Source organism: Beta vulgaris, chromosome 2, assembly GCF_026745355.1.
Source record: "Beta vulgaris subsp. vulgaris cultivar EL10 chromosome 2, EL10.2, whole genome shotgun sequence".
NCBI lineage: Eukaryota > Viridiplantae > Streptophyta > Magnoliopsida > Caryophyllales > Amaranthaceae > Beta > Beta vulgaris.
Genome location: NC_079203.1, coordinates 2,915,967 through 2,935,581, shown reverse-complemented (window position 1 = coordinate 2,935,581; position 19,615 = coordinate 2,915,967). Strand labels below are relative to the sequence as shown.

General features: G+C 28.6%; 2 protein-coding genes across 2 annotated transcripts; both read left to right on the top strand.

Moving 5' to 3' along the window:
• The first annotated feature begins 4,403 nt into the window (after positions 1-4,403).
• On the top strand, positions 4,404-8,148 carry LOC125495261 (uncharacterized). Its single transcript, XM_057392488.1, has 10 exons — positions 4,404-4,574; positions 4,679-4,946; positions 5,049-5,133; positions 5,250-5,377; positions 5,936-6,020; positions 7,147-7,227; positions 7,341-7,461; positions 7,611-7,724; positions 7,826-7,888; positions 7,996-8,148. The coding sequence occupies exons 1-10, from the start codon at positions 4,404-4,406 to the stop codon at positions 8,146-8,148; spliced, it is 1,269 nt and encodes a 422-aa protein (XP_057248471.1).
• Positions 8,149-15,527: 7,379 nt separating this feature from the next.
• On the top strand, positions 15,528-19,477 carry LOC125495260 (uncharacterized). The gene is made up of 8 exons (XM_057392461.1): positions 15,528-15,730; positions 15,847-16,772; positions 16,959-17,044; positions 17,229-17,827; positions 18,080-18,171; positions 18,307-18,757; positions 18,807-18,945; positions 19,133-19,477. The coding sequence occupies exons 1-8, from the start codon at positions 15,528-15,530 to the stop codon at positions 19,475-19,477; spliced, it is 2,841 nt and encodes a 946-aa protein (XP_057248444.1).
• Positions 19,478-19,615: the final 138 nt, after the last annotated feature.

Genomic DNA, 19,615 nt, shown 5'->3' with positions numbered 1-19,615 from the left:
TTGTTTACTTATATCAGTTATACTGCTATGAGACTATGTGTTGTCGACAATTTTTTTGACCATTTACAACAATTAAGTTCTGACCTATTACAAGACGCTGTGGTTGTTTTAGCAAGAGGATTGGTTTTGAAAAATGACGACGGTAAGCATCAAAATTGTATTATTTAGGTAACATATGTTCAAATTCTGTATTTTAATTACGTATGTATTTTCACTACATTTCATAGGCATTTATTTGCAATATGTTGAAACCACACAAATCATGATCAATCCTAGGACAAAGATTGCAAGCAAACTAAAACAGTGGTAAGCTAATATGTATACTTACATGCGATTTGATCATTTTTTCAACCATGCGCAACTTAACGTGTTCTCTTAAATACATGTTTTGATTGGGTTAATTAGGTTTCGTAACGATCAATTTGTCCGACACAAGACACTATGGATAAATAAGACTTCTCTTCCGCTCAATAGATTACTATGCATCTCGAATTCAATGCGTTTATCCATTTCTGAGTTTCACAAATACAACGGAGTACGTCGTATCTAATATTTACTTTATAATATCTTAAATTCGTTTGTTTATATGTATATAGATATGTAAATTAATTTCATTCTTTTCATTGTAGGGATGCAAGTGTAGGGTTGTTGGGAGAATAGATGATATTTATAAAGTCAATAGTTCGAATTCCGTGTTCATGCATATCAAAATAAAGGATATAAGTGGGTCATTAAGTGTTGGACTATCTCACAAGCAAATATGTTTTATATTACAATTGTCCACTCTCGATCTACCAAAACGAACTGAAGAGGTATGTATGTTAATATTATAATTTATGTTTTATATTACAACTTTGTAATATAAATTTCGCATTATCGCTAATAATTGTTTTTTGTAGGTTAAATACATGGACAACATACGGACCAAACTGTTCTCTCATATTGGAGATGCATATGTTTTCGTACTTGAAGCGACATTGCTATGTTTTAAATCTAAAGTTCATAAAGTTGTGGATGTTACACACGTTTACTGGGCGGAAGAGTGTGCTTATCAATTTACTTGCAAGTTGCCTACTTATAGCAACCAAATGGATCACAAAATATAAAACTTTTCTATATTTTATTTGTTATTTTAATTTTCTTAGTTACAAAGTGTTTCAATTATAATGTAAGTTTACTACTTTTTGTTATGCGTTATTAATTATATAATTCGAGCACTTCGTTTATGTCTTAAATCATAATAGAATGAAAATTTAATAAAAATAAAGCATCATATCTATATATATATTATATGTAATCGTATTTATATATTCCATTTCTAAATTTGATTTATTAACAAACACTTAAAATAATAGACTAAGTTAGTGTAATAATTAATATTGGACGTATATATAAAACAACCATATACAATATTAGTAACGTTCTTAATAAAAAAAAAATACTAACTGGCGTCAATTTTGTAATTGAATTTTTGAAAAAATTTCCTATATTACATAGTGCACTAATTTAGGTAGTTTTATATATGACAGTAACGAAAATTTGGTAGGCGTTGCCAATAAGTAGTGACTTTCCATTTTGTCAAATATTATTGCCAAAAGACACAACCATTTATAATAATGTAAATATATATAATATATATACAGATTTATATATTCCGGTTATAAAATTGATAGATTACCAAACGTTTACATTAATACTGCCGCCTGTTTTTTACAAAAAAGAAAAACCGATTTTGAATTTTTTTTTTTTATGAATTTCCTAATAATCTATATTATTAAAATAGCATTAATTGGCATATACATAGATATTTGGCAGTTACGAAATGTTGCTATGATTAGATTTTAATTTCTGACTTTCCATTGTCTCAAATATTATTCCCATAAGACACATCTTTTCATTTTCTCTAAGCATGCCTTTTTTATGAATGTTATATATATATATCTAAATATACATGCATAGTTTTTACATTTCATTTAACCAAAATACACCCTCCAAAATAAAATTTCGATTTTTTCATTCTCACACTCTCTAACATGGGATTCCCAAATGCAAAGAAGCCTAACATTGTTCATTCCCTTCCTACTGAAATTATTATTGAAATTCTTTCACGCGTTGGTGCTGCAAATGCTCCTGATTTATTTGCATGCAGAATGACGTGAGTTTTATATATATAGATTTCTTTTGTTTTTAAGAGATTTAAATTTCCACATTTTCATCTTATGAAATTAATTTATTTTCAGTTGCAAGGCTATTAATAAACTTTCACATGATGGGAAGATATATAAGAAGGTTTCTTTTGAACACCTTTACATGCGTTCAATGCGTAATGATGAAAATAAAGCAAAGTTTTTTGAGTTGTGCTTGGAATACAAAAATCCAGAAGCACTTTTGCGTTATGGCATGGTAAAGTTGTTTTTTTTTTTTAACTAACGCAATTTTATCAAATGTATATTTTATTTATTTATTTACATTATGAACATAACTAACTATATTTGTATAGGTACAATATTTCACATATGTGATGTTAGATGAAGGGTTGAAGAACATCGACTTGGCACATTCAAATGGCAATGTGTTGGCCAGCTATTTATTGGGACTTTTGCTTATATTCAATGCAGATGAAGAGCGCAAAAAAAGGGGTGTAGCGTTATTACTAAGTGTTTTTCACAAGCATCCAATAGATAAAGTGGTCCAATTAAGAGAAACTCTACGAGATATGATGGTGTCCCTTTGGTTAAATAATTCCATAGTTCGTGAGTCTGATGAATTCGTAAAGTGCGATCAAGAGCACCTTCATGAATATGACAACATTGTGGACAAATGGGATTACTTCGCATGGGGTCCTGATGATCTCAAAAGTTTATGTGATGCATACTTATGTAATCGCGAAGCAGCCTTTTTTCTACGCTTGCTCCACTAGATTTTCTTAGATATGAAATATTTATTTTAAGTTTTTGCTTTATATTTATTTCTAGGTAAATTTTCAGTTGTATTAAGTTTATTGTCATAATAAGAGTTTTAATTTCAATAATATAAGTTTGTATTAATCTTATATATTTTTCATATTAAATGACAATCATATTTGTTCAGTTCTGATGAACTTATATTCAGTTTGACCACATATCAGAGCAATCTATATATATTTAATTTGATTAAACACTTATAATTAAAAACTTATAAATGGTTCAAATAAATTTTAAATTTTGTTGTTGATTAATGACATTTATAAGTGTTTAAGTTTAAAGAAGTTACTTTATCTTATTTTAAGATTCATATATATACTTATGAAATAAAGGATCGTTTTCTTGATGCTAAATCACTATTACATATGGAGTGAATAATTATTTTGTATGTAATGCAATCAACTATTGTATATTGTTACGCCAATTTATGTAAATGTTGTGTATTCTATGTCTTATATTGTTTTTAGCTATACAAGAAAAAAAATTACGATTTTTGTGGGGAAAGATTTCGCAAGATATATATAGATGCTACAATTTTCGTAATAATTGTATTTAAAGAATATATGTTTTATTCCTAAAATACAAATAGGCTAAATATATTAGTAATTTATTAGTTGATTATCTGATTTTAGGAATATATGCATGATACTACTGTAATTTGAAAATATCGTTTAATTAATAAACAATTTACGTAATAGTTGTATTTTAGGAATATATGGGTTACTCGAATGTAAAATAGGCTATATATGTTATTAATTATAGCAGTTTATAATATCCTGTAATAGTTATTTAATGATTTAAATGATTGTAACTACTTATTATAAGCGTTTTATAAATCGATGATTAAGATTATTGCTATATTAAAAAAAAAAATCATTATGTGCGAGTGATTACAGTTGTCATTGATTATGAGATATTAATATTTTAGGTAAATAATTCATACAATCACTGTACGATTATATATAGATACTGTTAAGATCTCAACGTTAATTCAGAAAGAATCATGATACTATATATTTTTAAAAATATCTTTTATAATAATACAATTTTAGAAAAGATTTGTATTTCAGGAATATATTGGTTACTCAATGTTAAAATAGGCGAGACATCTTATTAATTGATGTAATTTAAGATATGATTTTGAGTGATTTAATGATATAAATTAAGGTAATTACTTACTGTAATCAATTTATCAATCTGTGATTAAGATTGTCGTTGATTATAAAATAGATTCATATTTTACATCACTATACGAATTGGGTATTATATTAATGGCAAATCATTTCCTTAAACAGCTTCATATTAACGTGAATACTACTTCATAAATATCTTTTACGTCACTTTATATAAATACACACTAAGTTATTACTCATAATCTTAATTCATATTTTTCGAAAACCTCTTCATTTCATCTTTCAAAATAATATTTTCTCAACGGAAATGACATCCCAAAATGATGCCCCTGTTAAAAAAATTATTAATGTTTCTGATTTGGTTAAGGGAACAAAGTATATCACTATTGCAGTACGGATAATACGGGTTTATGAGAAGCCAAACTTTATGAACAATCAGGAAGCTGGTAGTATAGAAATGATTTTAATGGATGTACATGTAAGTGATTTTTATGGATGTATATAGATAAATAAAATTTATACGTGTTTATAGAGTATTTGTCTCTTTTACTAATAGTTCACGTATATTTATATGTGTTTTAGGGTACAAAAATACATGCCAGTATTCGGAGGAACCTAATAGTTGCTTTCTGGCCTAAGATTGAGGAAGGAGGATTTAGACATATTTCTAATTTTTTGCTACGTGATAATGCTGGATACGAGCTTACTACGCAACATAAATTCACCATTTCAATGAATTATGGATCGTCCATAGTGGATTGCAATGCTTTGGATATCCCACAATATGGTTTTGAATTTGTTCCATTTGGTGATATTTTGGCTAAAAAAGGTTCTGATGTTTATCTCATTGGTATGTTTAGTTTGTTCTATAATTATTTCCCGTATTTCTATTTTTTTTAGGGTATTTTGAAACGTACACCTTAAGTTGTAATTTTTTTTTTACTACCTATAGATATAATTGGGCAAGTGACTGCGTATGGTGAACTAACCAAGACCACTAAATCGAGGTGCATGACTATTGAGCTGATGGACACAACGTATGTGTATACCAAATTGTTACTTATTGACCATCTTTTTTTATATATTTTTTAAAAATTTTAATTAAATTTCAATATAAGAACTTATGAACTTTTTCATTGTTATTTCTAAATAGGAATGACAACCTAACATGTGTTCTATGGGGCACATATGCTGATGAGATGATAAATTACATAAATGCTGAGGGAGCTAATGGTGCAATTGTTGTCATCTTACAGTTTGCAAAACGAATCATGTATAAAGGTAAATCTTAGTTTTATTTAATCCACGCATAGATTTCAATTTTCGTATTAAATATATTTTAGTTTTTTAAATTTTGGTATTAGATTTGTATTAAATTTACATTTCGGACTAATTATGTATTAAATTTTTATTGAAGATTCAAGCAAAAAGTTAAATGTAATGCACGAATTAATATTTTATTTTTCCGGATATTTTAAGAAAAGGGAGTAAATTGAAAATTTAATGTAAGTAATTCGTGTATTTTATATGTATATTAGATTCGCTTTGAATTTTCATATTAAATATCTTTTAGCTTTTTTATTTTCGTATTAGATTTGTATTATATTTAAATTTCGGACTCATTATGTATTAAATTTGTATTGAAGAATCAAGCAAAAAGTAAAATATAATGACCTCAATACTTTTATTATTCCGGATAATTTAAGAAAAGTGATTAAACTTTATATTTAACGTAACTACTTCGTATATTATATACGTATATTAGATTCGATTTAATTCATTTAATTTTTTTTTTGTGTTATAGATATAAATTTGATAATCTGTTTTTTTTTATACTAGGTGGTGTTCGTGTTCAAAATTCTCGATATGCTTCAAGATTGTTCATTAACACACAACTATCTGAAATTATTTCTTTTAAAGATAGGTAAGTTATATTAATTTTCACTTAAATAGATGACATATCAGCCACATTTATATAATTAAAGATTTATATAATTAAAGTTTTAGCGATGATTAGTGTTATATATGAACTGCCCTAATTGAAACAAAAAAAACAACAAAATATAATATAATTATAAGTTATCTAACACAATAATATAATTTGAAATTATGTGACTACATCTAATTATTTGTATAAAAACAGCATATTCATTAGCATGCCGATATAGTTGTACTTAACCATGTAGGTGAACTATGAATATGAGTGTATTTTATTCCACCTAATCATATCAAATACAAATACATAATTATTACAATTAAAATTAACAACAAATTACATCGCTTTAAACTATTAATTACATATACAAGTAAACTAATATTAGGTGGAATAAAATAATTACCCATTCATAGTAACCAACATGGTTAAGTATTATTATTTAATTTATTGTACCAATTAAATATACGTTATGGATCACATAGTAAGCATGTATTGATAGATAGAATAATAAATGTAATTTATGTTGTGTCATATAAAGTTAAAGAAGTTATACCTGCGATTCATCACATATCACCAAATATGTAAGTTTCGGACTCTATATTGTTGCATGATATCCTACAAACATGTCTACATTATATATTAGCAACTAACTTTGGTTGTAAAATGAGAACATATGAAAGATTGAGTATATTATTAGATAAATAGGAAAATCATATCTTGGAAAATGCATTATTAATAAAAAAAACTCATACAAATAAAAGATTCATACAAAATGCATATACATGTAGCATGATTTGTCTAAGCTTATGCTACATGATTGTTTTCCAGCATGTGTTGCAAAACTCAACAAATATCTGGCCAACTAACTCAACTGACGAATGAGAGTGATGACTTTTTGAAGCAAGAATATGTAAAAGATATTTTCGACATTTAGAACATGAAGAAGGTGAGAATTTTGTCATTTCATGCAACAATATATATTAACATCACAAGAAAAATAAGACTTCTTAACCTTAGTATACATTTTCATTTCTCAGTCTTGTGTATGCGTTTGCCTAGCCACAATAGAGGACATCGATGTTGGTTATAGTTGGTATTACGATGGATGCAACAGATGTATGAGTGGAGTTATTAGGGAAGATGATGTCATCCGGTGTAGAAAGGAGAATGTAGTGTTACGTAGTACAACACCAAGGTAATTATTTCTAATTTACTAATATAAAAACAAAGTATACAGTAATATTTAATATCAAGTTTCAATAAATGCATTTTTATAGTTTAATAGCTAATTTTAATAAATTCTTATAGATTCAAGATAAAATTGATTGTTGCTGATAAATCTGGAGATGCTACTTTTATGATGTTTGATAAAGAGGTGTCCAAATTAGTTGGTAGAACAGCAAAAGAAATGGTTGCCTCTCAAAATCAGGTTCGTTATCATACATTATTTATTTGTCAATTATAATACATGGTTTCTTATTTACATTTATAAATGCTAACATCAAAGTACATGTAGGTAGAAAACAATGAGTTTCCTGAAGAATTCAAAAGCTATTGGGGAAGAGATTTTTATTTAAGGTCACTGTGCCATATAATAATGGCATTGATCAAAATTATTCCTACACTGTGAATTCTACGTCCGATGAACCTGAATTAGTTAACAAGTGGTTTGAACTTTATGTTAAGTTGGAGGTATTTGATTTAATTCTAAGGATTTTACAATTAGTTTCATTATCTATTATTATGTAAACAAGTAATTGGTAATTACTTATGTAAACTTTTTTCTTCAACAGAACTCTATTGTTGTGAAAAAGGAGAGTGAGGCAGAAAGCGTGCAAGAATGTGAAGAGAACATGGTAATACTTAGCTATTTCAACTAATTTCGTCTACCCACATTTATCTACATATATATATTGTTTTTTAGCATTTCTAACAACCATTATTTTTTCAACATATTCAATAGGATCTCTTTCAATCGGAGACAGACTCTTCTCTATCCCACATCACACCGCAAAAGAGAGCAACATTACTTGATGAACATTCACCCTTAGGGATGCAGCTTTCAACTAACAAGAAACTCAAGTCTGTTATGCCTCAAGAAGAAGATGGACTCTAGATATTGTTGTTGAATTAAGAACTATATATATAGTCTATCTATAGACTATTAGATGAACGTTTTAATTTGGTTGTTATTTATATTTCTAAACAATTTGCATACATTTATTCAGGATTTGGTTATTCTCCTATACATTCATTTCAAAACTCTTGTGGTTACGACATGATTGTTTATGAAAAATTTAAATATATCATTGATTGCCATATAGATTATCCTCATTGTTTTATGTTTAAGAAAATATTAAACATTAAATAACATGTCTTAACCTAACTGTTATAAATTATACATAACAAATAAAATATATATAGATGTTTAAGGTAATATTAAACATTAAATAACATGTCTGAACCTAACTGTTATAAGTTATACATAACCAATAATATATATATAAATATATACATATATACATATATATATATATATATATATATATATATATATATATATATATATATATATATATATATATATATATAAGTAATATAAATAATTAATATATATCTATATATTACTTATACTATCTCGCATGAATCAATTTACGCATACAAAAATAGTTCGTCGTTGGTGATATAATTAATATGTATGTATGTTTATACTAATGTTTTATATTTTAAACATCTTCTTACACACATTTTTATTAATGCATCCGTTATAAATAACTATACATTTTTAATGCATCCGTTATTACCCATATATAAATAAGAGAGGGAAAAAATATAGACATTATATAACAATTTCTATTAATGCGTTAGTCTAATTTAGTAAATATTATACAACATATTTTAAGAGAGAGAAAAAATATACGGCATTATAAAACAATTTCTATTAATGCATCCGTTATTACCCATATATAAATAACTATACATTTTTAAGAAAGTTCCCTAATGCATAGCAAATCAACTTTTTAAAATGGCGTTATCTATATATAATCAGTAATATTTTGTTTCCAAAGTTGCGCGATATTGAAAAGCTTAATAATAGGCAATTATTCTTTGATTGATTCGGAAATAATTTGAAACATTCCTATTATATGATTTTCGTAATAACTGTTATATATAAAACTACTAAGGAATCTTTACCATACTATACTCTATATAATATCTCCACAAAAAACGTACATATATTCTTCACACCTTTAGACAAATTAATCTTACAGTGTTCTTATCCTTCAAATATAATATCATATGATTATTCGTTAATAATATATAGATTGTAGAAATGAGTTCTTCTACTAATAAACGTGTGAATAAACGTCCAGATTACGGAAAAGAAAACGAAATTTGTGACAATACTCCATTTGTTTGTAACAATTCAAGTCAAGTCCATGATGCTAAAGTTGCCATGCAAAGGAGGAAATCAATTTTGAACGATAAGCGAAGTAGAAGCCAAACAACACCTTTACTTGACATTTCTAATGGTAAGTTGATTTATAAAGGCACTATTTGTTGTCAATATATTAACATTTTGTGCAAATTGTATAGAATAATAAAGCATTTAATAATGAATTAAAGTTATTCATCATGTAATGTTCTTACTATAACATACATAAGTCAATCAAATTGAATATATCTTTAATTTATCATGTATATAATTTATATAATTATTAATAATTATAAAGAAGTAAAGGGAAGACTACCTTCTTAATCTTAATATCATAATATGTTTTATAACATATTTTCTTCAATGGCCACCATCTTCTGCATGCAAATCAAAACCTCAAAAAAAAAAAACATTTATTGTATATATAAACTTATATATAATGTAGACTAACGCATACACAAATTGTATATATATATAGTTGTAGACAATTTTGAACTCATTCTAATTATACACAAATTATACAGTTTACAAAAAACATAAATGAGGTTCCATGCATGCAATGTAAATACGAAATTTATATCTTAGATTTGAATTATTATCTTTTTAATTTTAAAATAATATATATATATATATATTATTTTAGAAATATACATATTATATACATTTATAAATTATCTTAAATATTTTGTGTTACATTTATGTGAGAAGTTTAGATATCCATATATCCTCAATACGATATTATTTTTTAAAATATATACGATTATTATTAATCTATTATATCATAAATATTATCAACTATATTTATAGATTGCGGAAGTGCATACAACAAAAAAATAATTCAGATGACATTGTATTTTTTACATATGTTAGCATATATTTTGTAGGTACATTGTATTATAACAATTTATACTTATTATTATGTATAGACCACAGATTTAATTAAAAATAATTCATATGTTGTAATATACTAATGGTTTTTGCTAAGTTGTTATATTTGTAGTGTATATATTTTCGAATTATAACTAAAGAAGTCATGATAGTATTCTATTATAATAGTGCAAAAGCCAATTTGTTAGATTGTATTACTATTTCCCATATATATATTAACATTTTCTGTTCAAACTAAAAAGATATATAACAATATAAACTATTTTCTTACATTCTTATTATGCATATATCTGTGGAATTTTATGCAATAATAAAGTAATAAATAAACAAATGAAGTTATTCATCATGAAATTTCCTTAATATAACATACATAAGTCAAATTATTTGAATATATTTTTAATTTATCGTGTATCTATATTATATCATTATTATTAATTATAAAGAAGCAATGAGAACACTACCTTTTTAATCTGACTATCATGATATGTTTTCTCACATTATTTCTTCAATTGCCACCATCTTTTGCATCCAATCAAAACCTCGAAAAAAAACAAACATAACTTATGTATTTAACTATATATGAAATGAACTATAATTATGAATAAGCAACATAAAGAATAACTTATGTATTTAACTATATATGAAATGAACTATAATTATGAATAAGCAACATAAAGAATAACATGTATTCGCATAATTAAATCAACTATAAGTATGAAATACATTAAATTGAGGATATACATGCACTTTTTATTGTATTGTTCTTTATAAAGTGGTAATTTTAGATTGATAAATTTATCATATATTCATGAAATAATTTAGGTACTAATTAGTGAAACAACAAAATTTATACCTAGATTATAATATTTAATCTTATAATTAATATTTCACCAGATTTGTAACATGCATGAGAAGAAAATATACATATTCATAGAACTATAATTAATGACACACACTATATATATATTTATTCTAATGTTTTTTATTAAGTAATTATTTCACTTTTATTTATCAATATGGGATAGTGAACTGTAAATTGTTTTTTTTTTTTTACATGCATGCGAAATATTAAACAGATTCACCTATATTACTAAACAAAGGAAATAAATTAAACAAAGCTAATTTAAGATCAAGACATTAATCATATATTAATGAAATAATATAGGTATTAATTAGTAAAAGATTAAAATTTAAACTATATTATACTATTTATAATTATAATTTAAATTTCATAATTTTGTGACATGCATGCGAAAAAAAATATACGCATTCATAGAAAATAAACACGAAACAAAAAAAAATGACATGCATTCTATATTCAGATACTAAAAAAAAAAAAAATTAGATATTCAGATCCTAGGATATTGAACTTATTTTTTGTTTTTTTAGATGCATGCGAAATAAATATACATATTCATAGAAAATAAATAAAGGAAAAAAAAAATTGAGGATATAAATGCATGTTTTTTATTTCGGTTTTTGAACAACTGAAAATTGTAGATCTATAAAATTATCATATATTCATGAATATATAGTATTATTAATAACAAAAAAAAACGAAATTGATAAAAAAAAACCACAACACCTGTAAATCCTCAATCCTTGAAATAAATCGTTTCTAACTAATTTAAGATCGAGACATTAATCATATATTAATGAAATAATATATGTTTTAATTGGTAAAAGATTAAAATTTAAACTATATTATACTATTTAGAGCAATAATTTAAATTTCATAATTTTATCACATGCATGCGAAAAAAAATATACACATTCATAGAAAATAAACACGAAACAAAAAAAATTGACATGCATTCGATATTCAGATACTAGAAAAACAAAAATTCGATATTCAGATACTAGGATATTGAACTTATTTTTTGTTTTTTTACATGCATGCGAAATAAATCTACATATTCGTAGAAAATAAAAACAGGAGAAAATAAAAAATGAGGATATAAATGCATGTTTTTTATTTCGGTTTTTTAACAACTTAAAATTGTAGATCTATAAAATTATCATATATTCATGAATATATAGAATTATTAATTATTAAAAAAAACGAAATTGATAAAAAAAAAACAAACACCTGTAAATCCTCAATCCTTGAAATAAATCGTTTCTCCACTTCTTCTTCAATGGAAATCAACATCAATCCGTCGTGCATGCGATAATATCTTCCCAAAAATAATTTCTCCAATTTCTAAATCCCCTTTTATGATATTAAATCAGAAACCAATCGTTTTCTCATATTTCTGCTATATTTTTTGTGCATCTAATTTTTTTTTGTTGTGTAATTTGTTTGAAAGAAATCTGGAAATAATATATGGCAAAGGAAAGTTGCCATTTTTACGTGAAGATGATGAATGTTCGAGAGAAAGAGAGAGAGAGAGAAGAGAGAGAGAGAGAGATAGATAGATAGAGAGAGGAAGAGAAGATGAAGCGGCAGTTTATATGAATTTTGTTGTAAATTTTTGGTTTGCCAAATTTATTTATACTTAGGTTTTTAGTGTTTTTTTTTTTTTAGAAGGTTTTAAATGTTTAGTTAAGGTAGTATTAAGTAAGTATGTAAGGAGTATCACATTAAAAGTTATATTTAGTTGGATATGTATAATGTGTTTTAAAACAAGTTATATATATATATCGATTTTTTATTTATATTGGGGTTGGAAATCTTATTTTTATGTAAACTCTTGAATTACCACTTTTATATTTTGTTGATAAAGAGTACGATATTGACGTCATTTACTATGGATTTGATATGCATATTATTATACGGCCAATTTAAATAAATCAATTAATCACTCAATAAATAATTCGTTGTCGCACCTATTTATAAATCATGCGAATATGTTATAAAAAAAACATATAGTTATTGTGGTATACGTTATATGTAGGTGAACATGTATTTAGTTATTTAAGGTTTAAGGTATGTAGTATTAGGTAGTATATAAAGAGTATCACATGAAGGTTATGTTTAGATGGAATGTGTAATGTGCTTTAAAACAGGTTATATATAAGATTTTGTATCTATATTAGGCTTGGAAATCATACTATGAATTTACACATTTATGAAAATATAGAAATGTCATGTCCTTATTAAGCGTTATAATTTTATTTCATTCATAAGTGTTATTTTATGTAAAATAATAAATATATTATTACCATCCATTTAATATTGTTTCATACATATTTAACAAAATTGTTAATTCATACAAAATATATATTATTTTATTTGTAAATGAACGATATAAATGATTTAATGTTTATTCACTGGGCAAACGTGGCAGTCCAAATTTCGCTTTTAGTATACTACATTGTAATTCTTAGATGAACCACATAACTATTTTAATTTGCTTACTTCTATGCTTTGACAAGAATAACTTACTATAACATAAGTAGAATTAAAAGATTAATTCATTGAATGTAAATATGAATTCAAAACTATATCTTTTATATCCACCAATTCATGCTATTAACATGGAAAACATTTCTTATTTTAGTTACCACTCCTTCACTCAATAATTGTTATCAAAAGAAGCTCAACAAAAATATGCAAGACAAAAGAGGAAGTTCATTATGTTAGAAAAGCGTGCAAGATTTACGCGTTCCTCGACTCCTATACGACCACGAAATAATATCACCATGCCAATCAACTTACCTCTTAATGGATCTTCATCAGGTAGATCGCAATTGTATTAAGTAATTAACACATATCATCCAATGATTTTCGACAATAATTAGTTATCCTTTTGTTTTTATATATGCAACTAACATTCGTTGTTTCTTGCAATTATAAGCGGTTTCTTCAAGTAATGGATTATCTCCTTCATCGTCGACAATTATAAACTTCTCTACTAATTCTTATGTAACTCCGATTCCTAATGGTGAGTGTATATAGTGTATTTAACTTTGAAAACGTATTACTTGCAAGATAGTAATGTAAAATTACTCTTAATGCAGTGTTTTCAACAAGTGCACCATCTTCAAGTTCACAAGATTTTAATTGTCATGTGGACATCACAACTCAATCGCCATTAAGTGCTATAACAGATATTAGTTTCGGTTAGTTTATAATAAATTATTCCCTTATTGATTGTTAATTTGTCTAATAACGTTACCGTATAAACAATCTATATATATTTTGAAAAATTATGTGCTTCAGATAAAGAACATGCATCAAAGATAGCAAGGCATCAACGAAAACTTATAATTGAAGAGAAAACGAAGTTCTGGTAATAAATTAATCTATTAGAAATATTACATGTTTATACTATTTCAGTTTTGGCATAGTATGATCATAAATACATAATACGTTGTGACCAACTAACATCACCTATTGTCGCATGAAATAGCGTCTACGCCATGTCCTCTGTCAACAGAAGTTATACAACCTATGAGATTATGTAGTTCATTTACATCAAAGACACGTGTTATCCGAAGTAAGCAAGTCCTTCAATCGGTTTCAAAGAGAATAATTCCAGGTATGTTATAGTAAATATTAATTAACTAATACAGCACCATAAATAGTAGGCAGATAACTTATACAATTATTAAACTTCTTTGTTTATGCATTAAAAACAAATAGTTTGTATACAGATGACAATGATGTTGAAGGAAATGATATGCACGTCGACAGCAATTTAAATTCCAATGCGCGAGCAGAAACAATTGGTCCAGGTATAAGTAATGCAGTAAAGCATATATTATTTTGGTATTTTTTTGTTATATCGTGCTTTTTTTAAACTCAATTTTTAAATAAGAACACATGTAAATCCTATAACGCATACGTATCATATATGCTTTTTGAAGAGGCATCTAATGATGGTGACATTGTAGTCAATGGTGCGTTATTAGACTTACATATTGTACTATCATGTTAAGAAGTTCATATAAAACACTATTTAAAGTTATAATTGTTTCTTTACTGTAGAAGGTTATTCAGATTTGGGAGATCCCACCTGTGTTTGCGAGTTCTGTGGAGCACAAATGTGGTTTGGTGAACGAGTAAACAAGCGAAATAAGAGTGGAAGACCAAAGTTTGGGATGTGTTGCATGCAAGGAAAAGTGCAATTACCTTTACTTAAGCGTCCACCCCAACTTTTGGAAGATCTATTGAAGAAGAGACATAGTAGAAGTGCGCACTTCCTTGATAATATTAGGGGTATAACATGATGTATTCTTTCACTTCTATGGGAGGTAGAATAATTGCACCAACTACTCATGGGCGTGGTCCATATACATACAAGATTGGAGGTCAAAATCATCACCTGATAGGCAGTTTGTTGCCGAACGATGGAGCACGTCCTAAATTCTCTCAACTATACATATATGATACTGAAGAAGAGGTTCAGAATAGGATGAGTGCGGCAAGGTATCGTGCTATTTTACTGCAAATATTTGAACATGTTATTTTGTTTTAAATGTAATATATACATCCTCATTCATAATAAAGAAATGCTAACGATTGAACGTACTATATTGCTTCAGTTCTAAAGACCCAAATAAATTTGAAGATCGTGTCGTTGCACAATTGAAGGATATGATTGATCAGCATAACCCATTGGCCAAGAGTTTTAGAATGGCTAGAGATCGTTTCGAATCAAACAACGGCGAAGACTTAAAACTTAGGCTAATTGGAAGAAGGGATTCTGATGGAAGGACTTATAACCTTCCAACAACATCCGAAGTGGCCGCGCTTATAGTTGGAGACATTGATACAGCAGATAAGAGGGATGTAGTAGTCCAAAGGAAAAATGGAAGATTAAGGCAGATATCTGAGCTTCACCCATCGTATTTACCGTTACAATATCCACTGATTTTCCCATATGGGGAAGATGGATATCGAGTAGATGTTATGCATAGGGACAAGACCGCATCAAGTAGTTCTACGAATAAAAGAGAACGACTTACTATGCGTGAGTGGTTTGCATACAGGATGCAAGATCGTGAACATGAAGCTGATACTTTGTTATTATGTCGTCGGTTGTATCAACAATTTTTGGTTGACGGCTACACTATGATTGAGGCAGAGAGGCTCTCCTTTCTAAAGAATAACCAACAAAGTTTAAGATCAGATAATGTGAAGAATTTAAGAGGGGCTGTGGAAAGAGGTGATACAGAGGGATCTTCCAATGGCAATCGCATTGTTATACCAGCGTCATTCACAGGTGGACATAGCTACATGAGAGAGAACTATCAGGATGCAATGGCAATTTGTAGATGGTATGGTTATCCAGATCTGTTTATAACCTTTACGTGTAATGCTAAATGGCCAGAAATAAGCAGATTCGTTCAAAAAAGGGGACTTAGACCCGAGGACAGACCGGATATCATCTGTCGAGTCTTTAAAATGAAGCTCGACCAATTGGTTAAAGACTTAAAGGAGAATGAGATATTTGGCCGAGTTAAAGCTGGTACGTATAAATCAAATGGTTATAATGATGCTGATTTCTACATCTTTTTCTCTTTTTAATATATATTCTTATTGAATTAATTGAATTTCATACTACTTTACAAAACATTGACTACATTCAATATTAGTTGGTCTACTTATAATGTTGTTTAAATAATGATACATACATATTTTCTTCTTTCTCCAGTTGTTTATACAGTTGAGTTTCAAAAGCGTGGCCTTCCGCATGCTCATATACTTCTTTTCCTGCACCCCGCTGACAAATATCCACAGGCAAGCGATATTGACAAGATTATATGCGCTGAGTTACCAGATCCAATTGAGGATCCGATTTATATGAGACTGTTACGGAAATGATGTTGCATGGTCCATGTGGTCCCTCCAACACTAATGCACCTTGCATGGATCAAAAAAAGTGCACAAAGCATTTTCCTAAAAGATTATTGACGAAACAAAGGTTGATGAGGAAGGATATCCAGTTTATAGAAGAAGAGATAACGGAATCTCGGTTGAGAAAAACGGAGTGCATCTTGATAATAGGTTTGTTGTTCCTTATAATCCACAACTGCTTCGTAAGTATCGTGCCCATATAAACGTTGAATGGTGCAATCAATCCAGATCGATAAAGTATTTGTTCAAGTACATAAATAAGGGTTACGATAGAGTGACGGCTGCTGCTTATCAAAACAGAAATAGCAGCGATGATCCACAAAAGATTGATGAGATTAAAATGTATTACGACTGTCGTTACATATCTGCTTGTGAGGCAGTGTGGAGGATATATGGATTTCCTATTCACCATCGAACCCCTGCTGTTGAGAGATTGAGTTTCCATCTACCTGGGGAGCAAATGGTTGTCTACACTGACCATATGGACGTGGAAGATGTACTTGATAGACCTAATGTTAATAAGACAAAGTTTTTATCGTGGATGGAATGCAACCAAAAGTATGAAGAAGCAAGACAGTTGACGTATGTAGAGTTCCCCACAAATTTGTTTGGAAACAACCTACGCGAGAATGGGCACCTAGGTCGAAAGGTTTCTCACTTGGCAGGGTATACCATGTCACTCCAGGTTCTGGTGAGAAATACTATCTAAGAACGCTCCTTAATTTTGTAAAGGTCCGACGTGCTACGAGGATATAAGAACTGTTGATGGTTCAGTGTATCCAACCTTCAAAGAAGCTTGCTATGCAAGGGGGCTGCTTGATGACGACAAGGAATACATAGACGCCATAACAGAGGCAAGCTTTAGAGAAACGGGGCATTATCTAAGGAATCGTTTTGCATGTTACTTATGTCTGGTAGCTTATCTAAACCAGAAGACATATGGGAAAAAACATGGCACCTACTATCTGATGACATTCTATATAAACAACGTCGTATTCATAAAAACAAAGGTACATGCTACAGTACTATGCATACTTACTTTTTTTTATCGCTTTACTTGCATGTTTATAATTGTGCAACGAAAAAAAGATCACGATGACATATATGAAGGCATCTAATATTAAATCTTCTCTATCGCGTTGCAGATTTAACTCTAACTGATGAACAAATTCAAGCGTTTGCACTGGCAGATATTGAAGCTAAACTTCAAAGTAATGGTAGTAGTCTTCGAAAATTCAGTGAGATGCCATTTCCAGATGAATTAGTCGTGTTTGAAGGTCAAAATAAGCTAATAGCGGATGAGCTTTCATATGACATACCCTCCTTAATTCAAGAATATGACAAACTATTTCCCTGTCTAACCGAAGAACAACTAATGGTTTTCAACGAAATAATGCACTCTGTTAATGGCCAATCAGGAGGTGTGTTTTTTGTATACGGATATGGAGGGACGGGTAAGACATACATTTGGAGGACATTGTGTGCTGCAATTAGGAAGATGGGTGAAATTGTTTTGCCAGTAGCATCAAGTGGAATTGCGTCCCTACTTCTTCCAAAAGGTCGACCGCCCATTCAAGGTTCGGTCTTCCACTCAATGTTTGTGAAAACTCTACGTGTGTAGCTATTAGGCCTGGTTCTGACTTAGCTGCATTGCTCATGAGAACAAAGCTATTATCTGGGATGAAGCACCAATGATGCACAAATATTGCTTTGAAGCACTTGATAGGAGTTTAAAGACATTATGCAAGCTGTTGATCGAGATAATTTGCATCGACCATTTGGAGGTAAAGTTGTTGTCTTTGGTGGTGATTTAAGACAGATTCTGCCTGTTATACCCAAGGGTACCAGGCAAGATATAGTATTTGCGACCTTGAACTCTTCGTTTCTATGGGATTCATGTAAGGTTTTGAAGCTGACACGCAATATGAGACTTCAATCATGTTCTTCTTCGTCTACCGCTAATGAAATAAGGGACTTCTCAGAATGGATACTAAGCGTTGGCATGGCAGAGCTGGAGGGCCCAATGATGGAGAAGTCGATATTGAAATCACTGAGGATATTCTTATAGACGGTGGAGATGACCCCATATCAGCGATTGTCGACAGCACATACCCTTCACTCACTGATCACCTTTGGGAAGCCAAATACTTCCAAGAAAGAGCAATTTTAGCTCCAACTAATGAAATAGTTGAGAAGGTTAATGATCATGTGTTGTCCACAATTCCAGGTGATGAGAAAATTTACTTGAGTTGTGATGCAATTAGTAAAGATGAAGGGAACTCAGGGCTCATGATATATATTCTACTGAATTCTTAAACACAATAAAGTGCTCAGGCCTGCCAAATCATAGTATTAAGTTAAAAGTTGGTGCTCCTATCATGTTGCTTCGTAATATTGATCAGACATCTGGATTGTGTAATGGCACGAGGCTGGTAGTCAAGCATTTAGGCAATC

Bases quoted from the DNA above. Each gene is read 5' to 3' on its own strand.
- LOC125495261 (XM_057392488.1), top strand. From the start codon at position 4,404: ATGACATCCCAAAATGATGCCCCTGTTAAAAAAATTATTAATGTTTCT. The intron at 7,228-7,340 runs GTAATTATTTCT...AAATTCTTATAG, and splicing joins TTACGTAGTACAACACCAAG to ATTCAAGATAAAATTGATTG. The intron at 7,725-7,825 runs GTATTTGATTTA...TTTCTTCAACAG, and splicing joins AACTTTATGTTAAGTTGGAG to AACTCTATTGTTGTGAAAAA.
- LOC125495260 (XM_057392461.1), top strand. From the start codon at position 15,528: ATGATGTATTCTTTCACTTCTATGGGAGGTAGAATAATTGCACCAACT. The intron at 15,731-15,846 runs GTATCGTGCTAT...ATATTGCTTCAG, and splicing joins AATAGGATGAGTGCGGCAAG to TTCTAAAGACCCAAATAAAT. The intron at 17,828-18,079 runs GTATACCATGTC...TATGTCTGGTAG, and splicing joins AAGGTTTCTCACTTGGCAGG to CTTATCTAAACCAGAAGACA.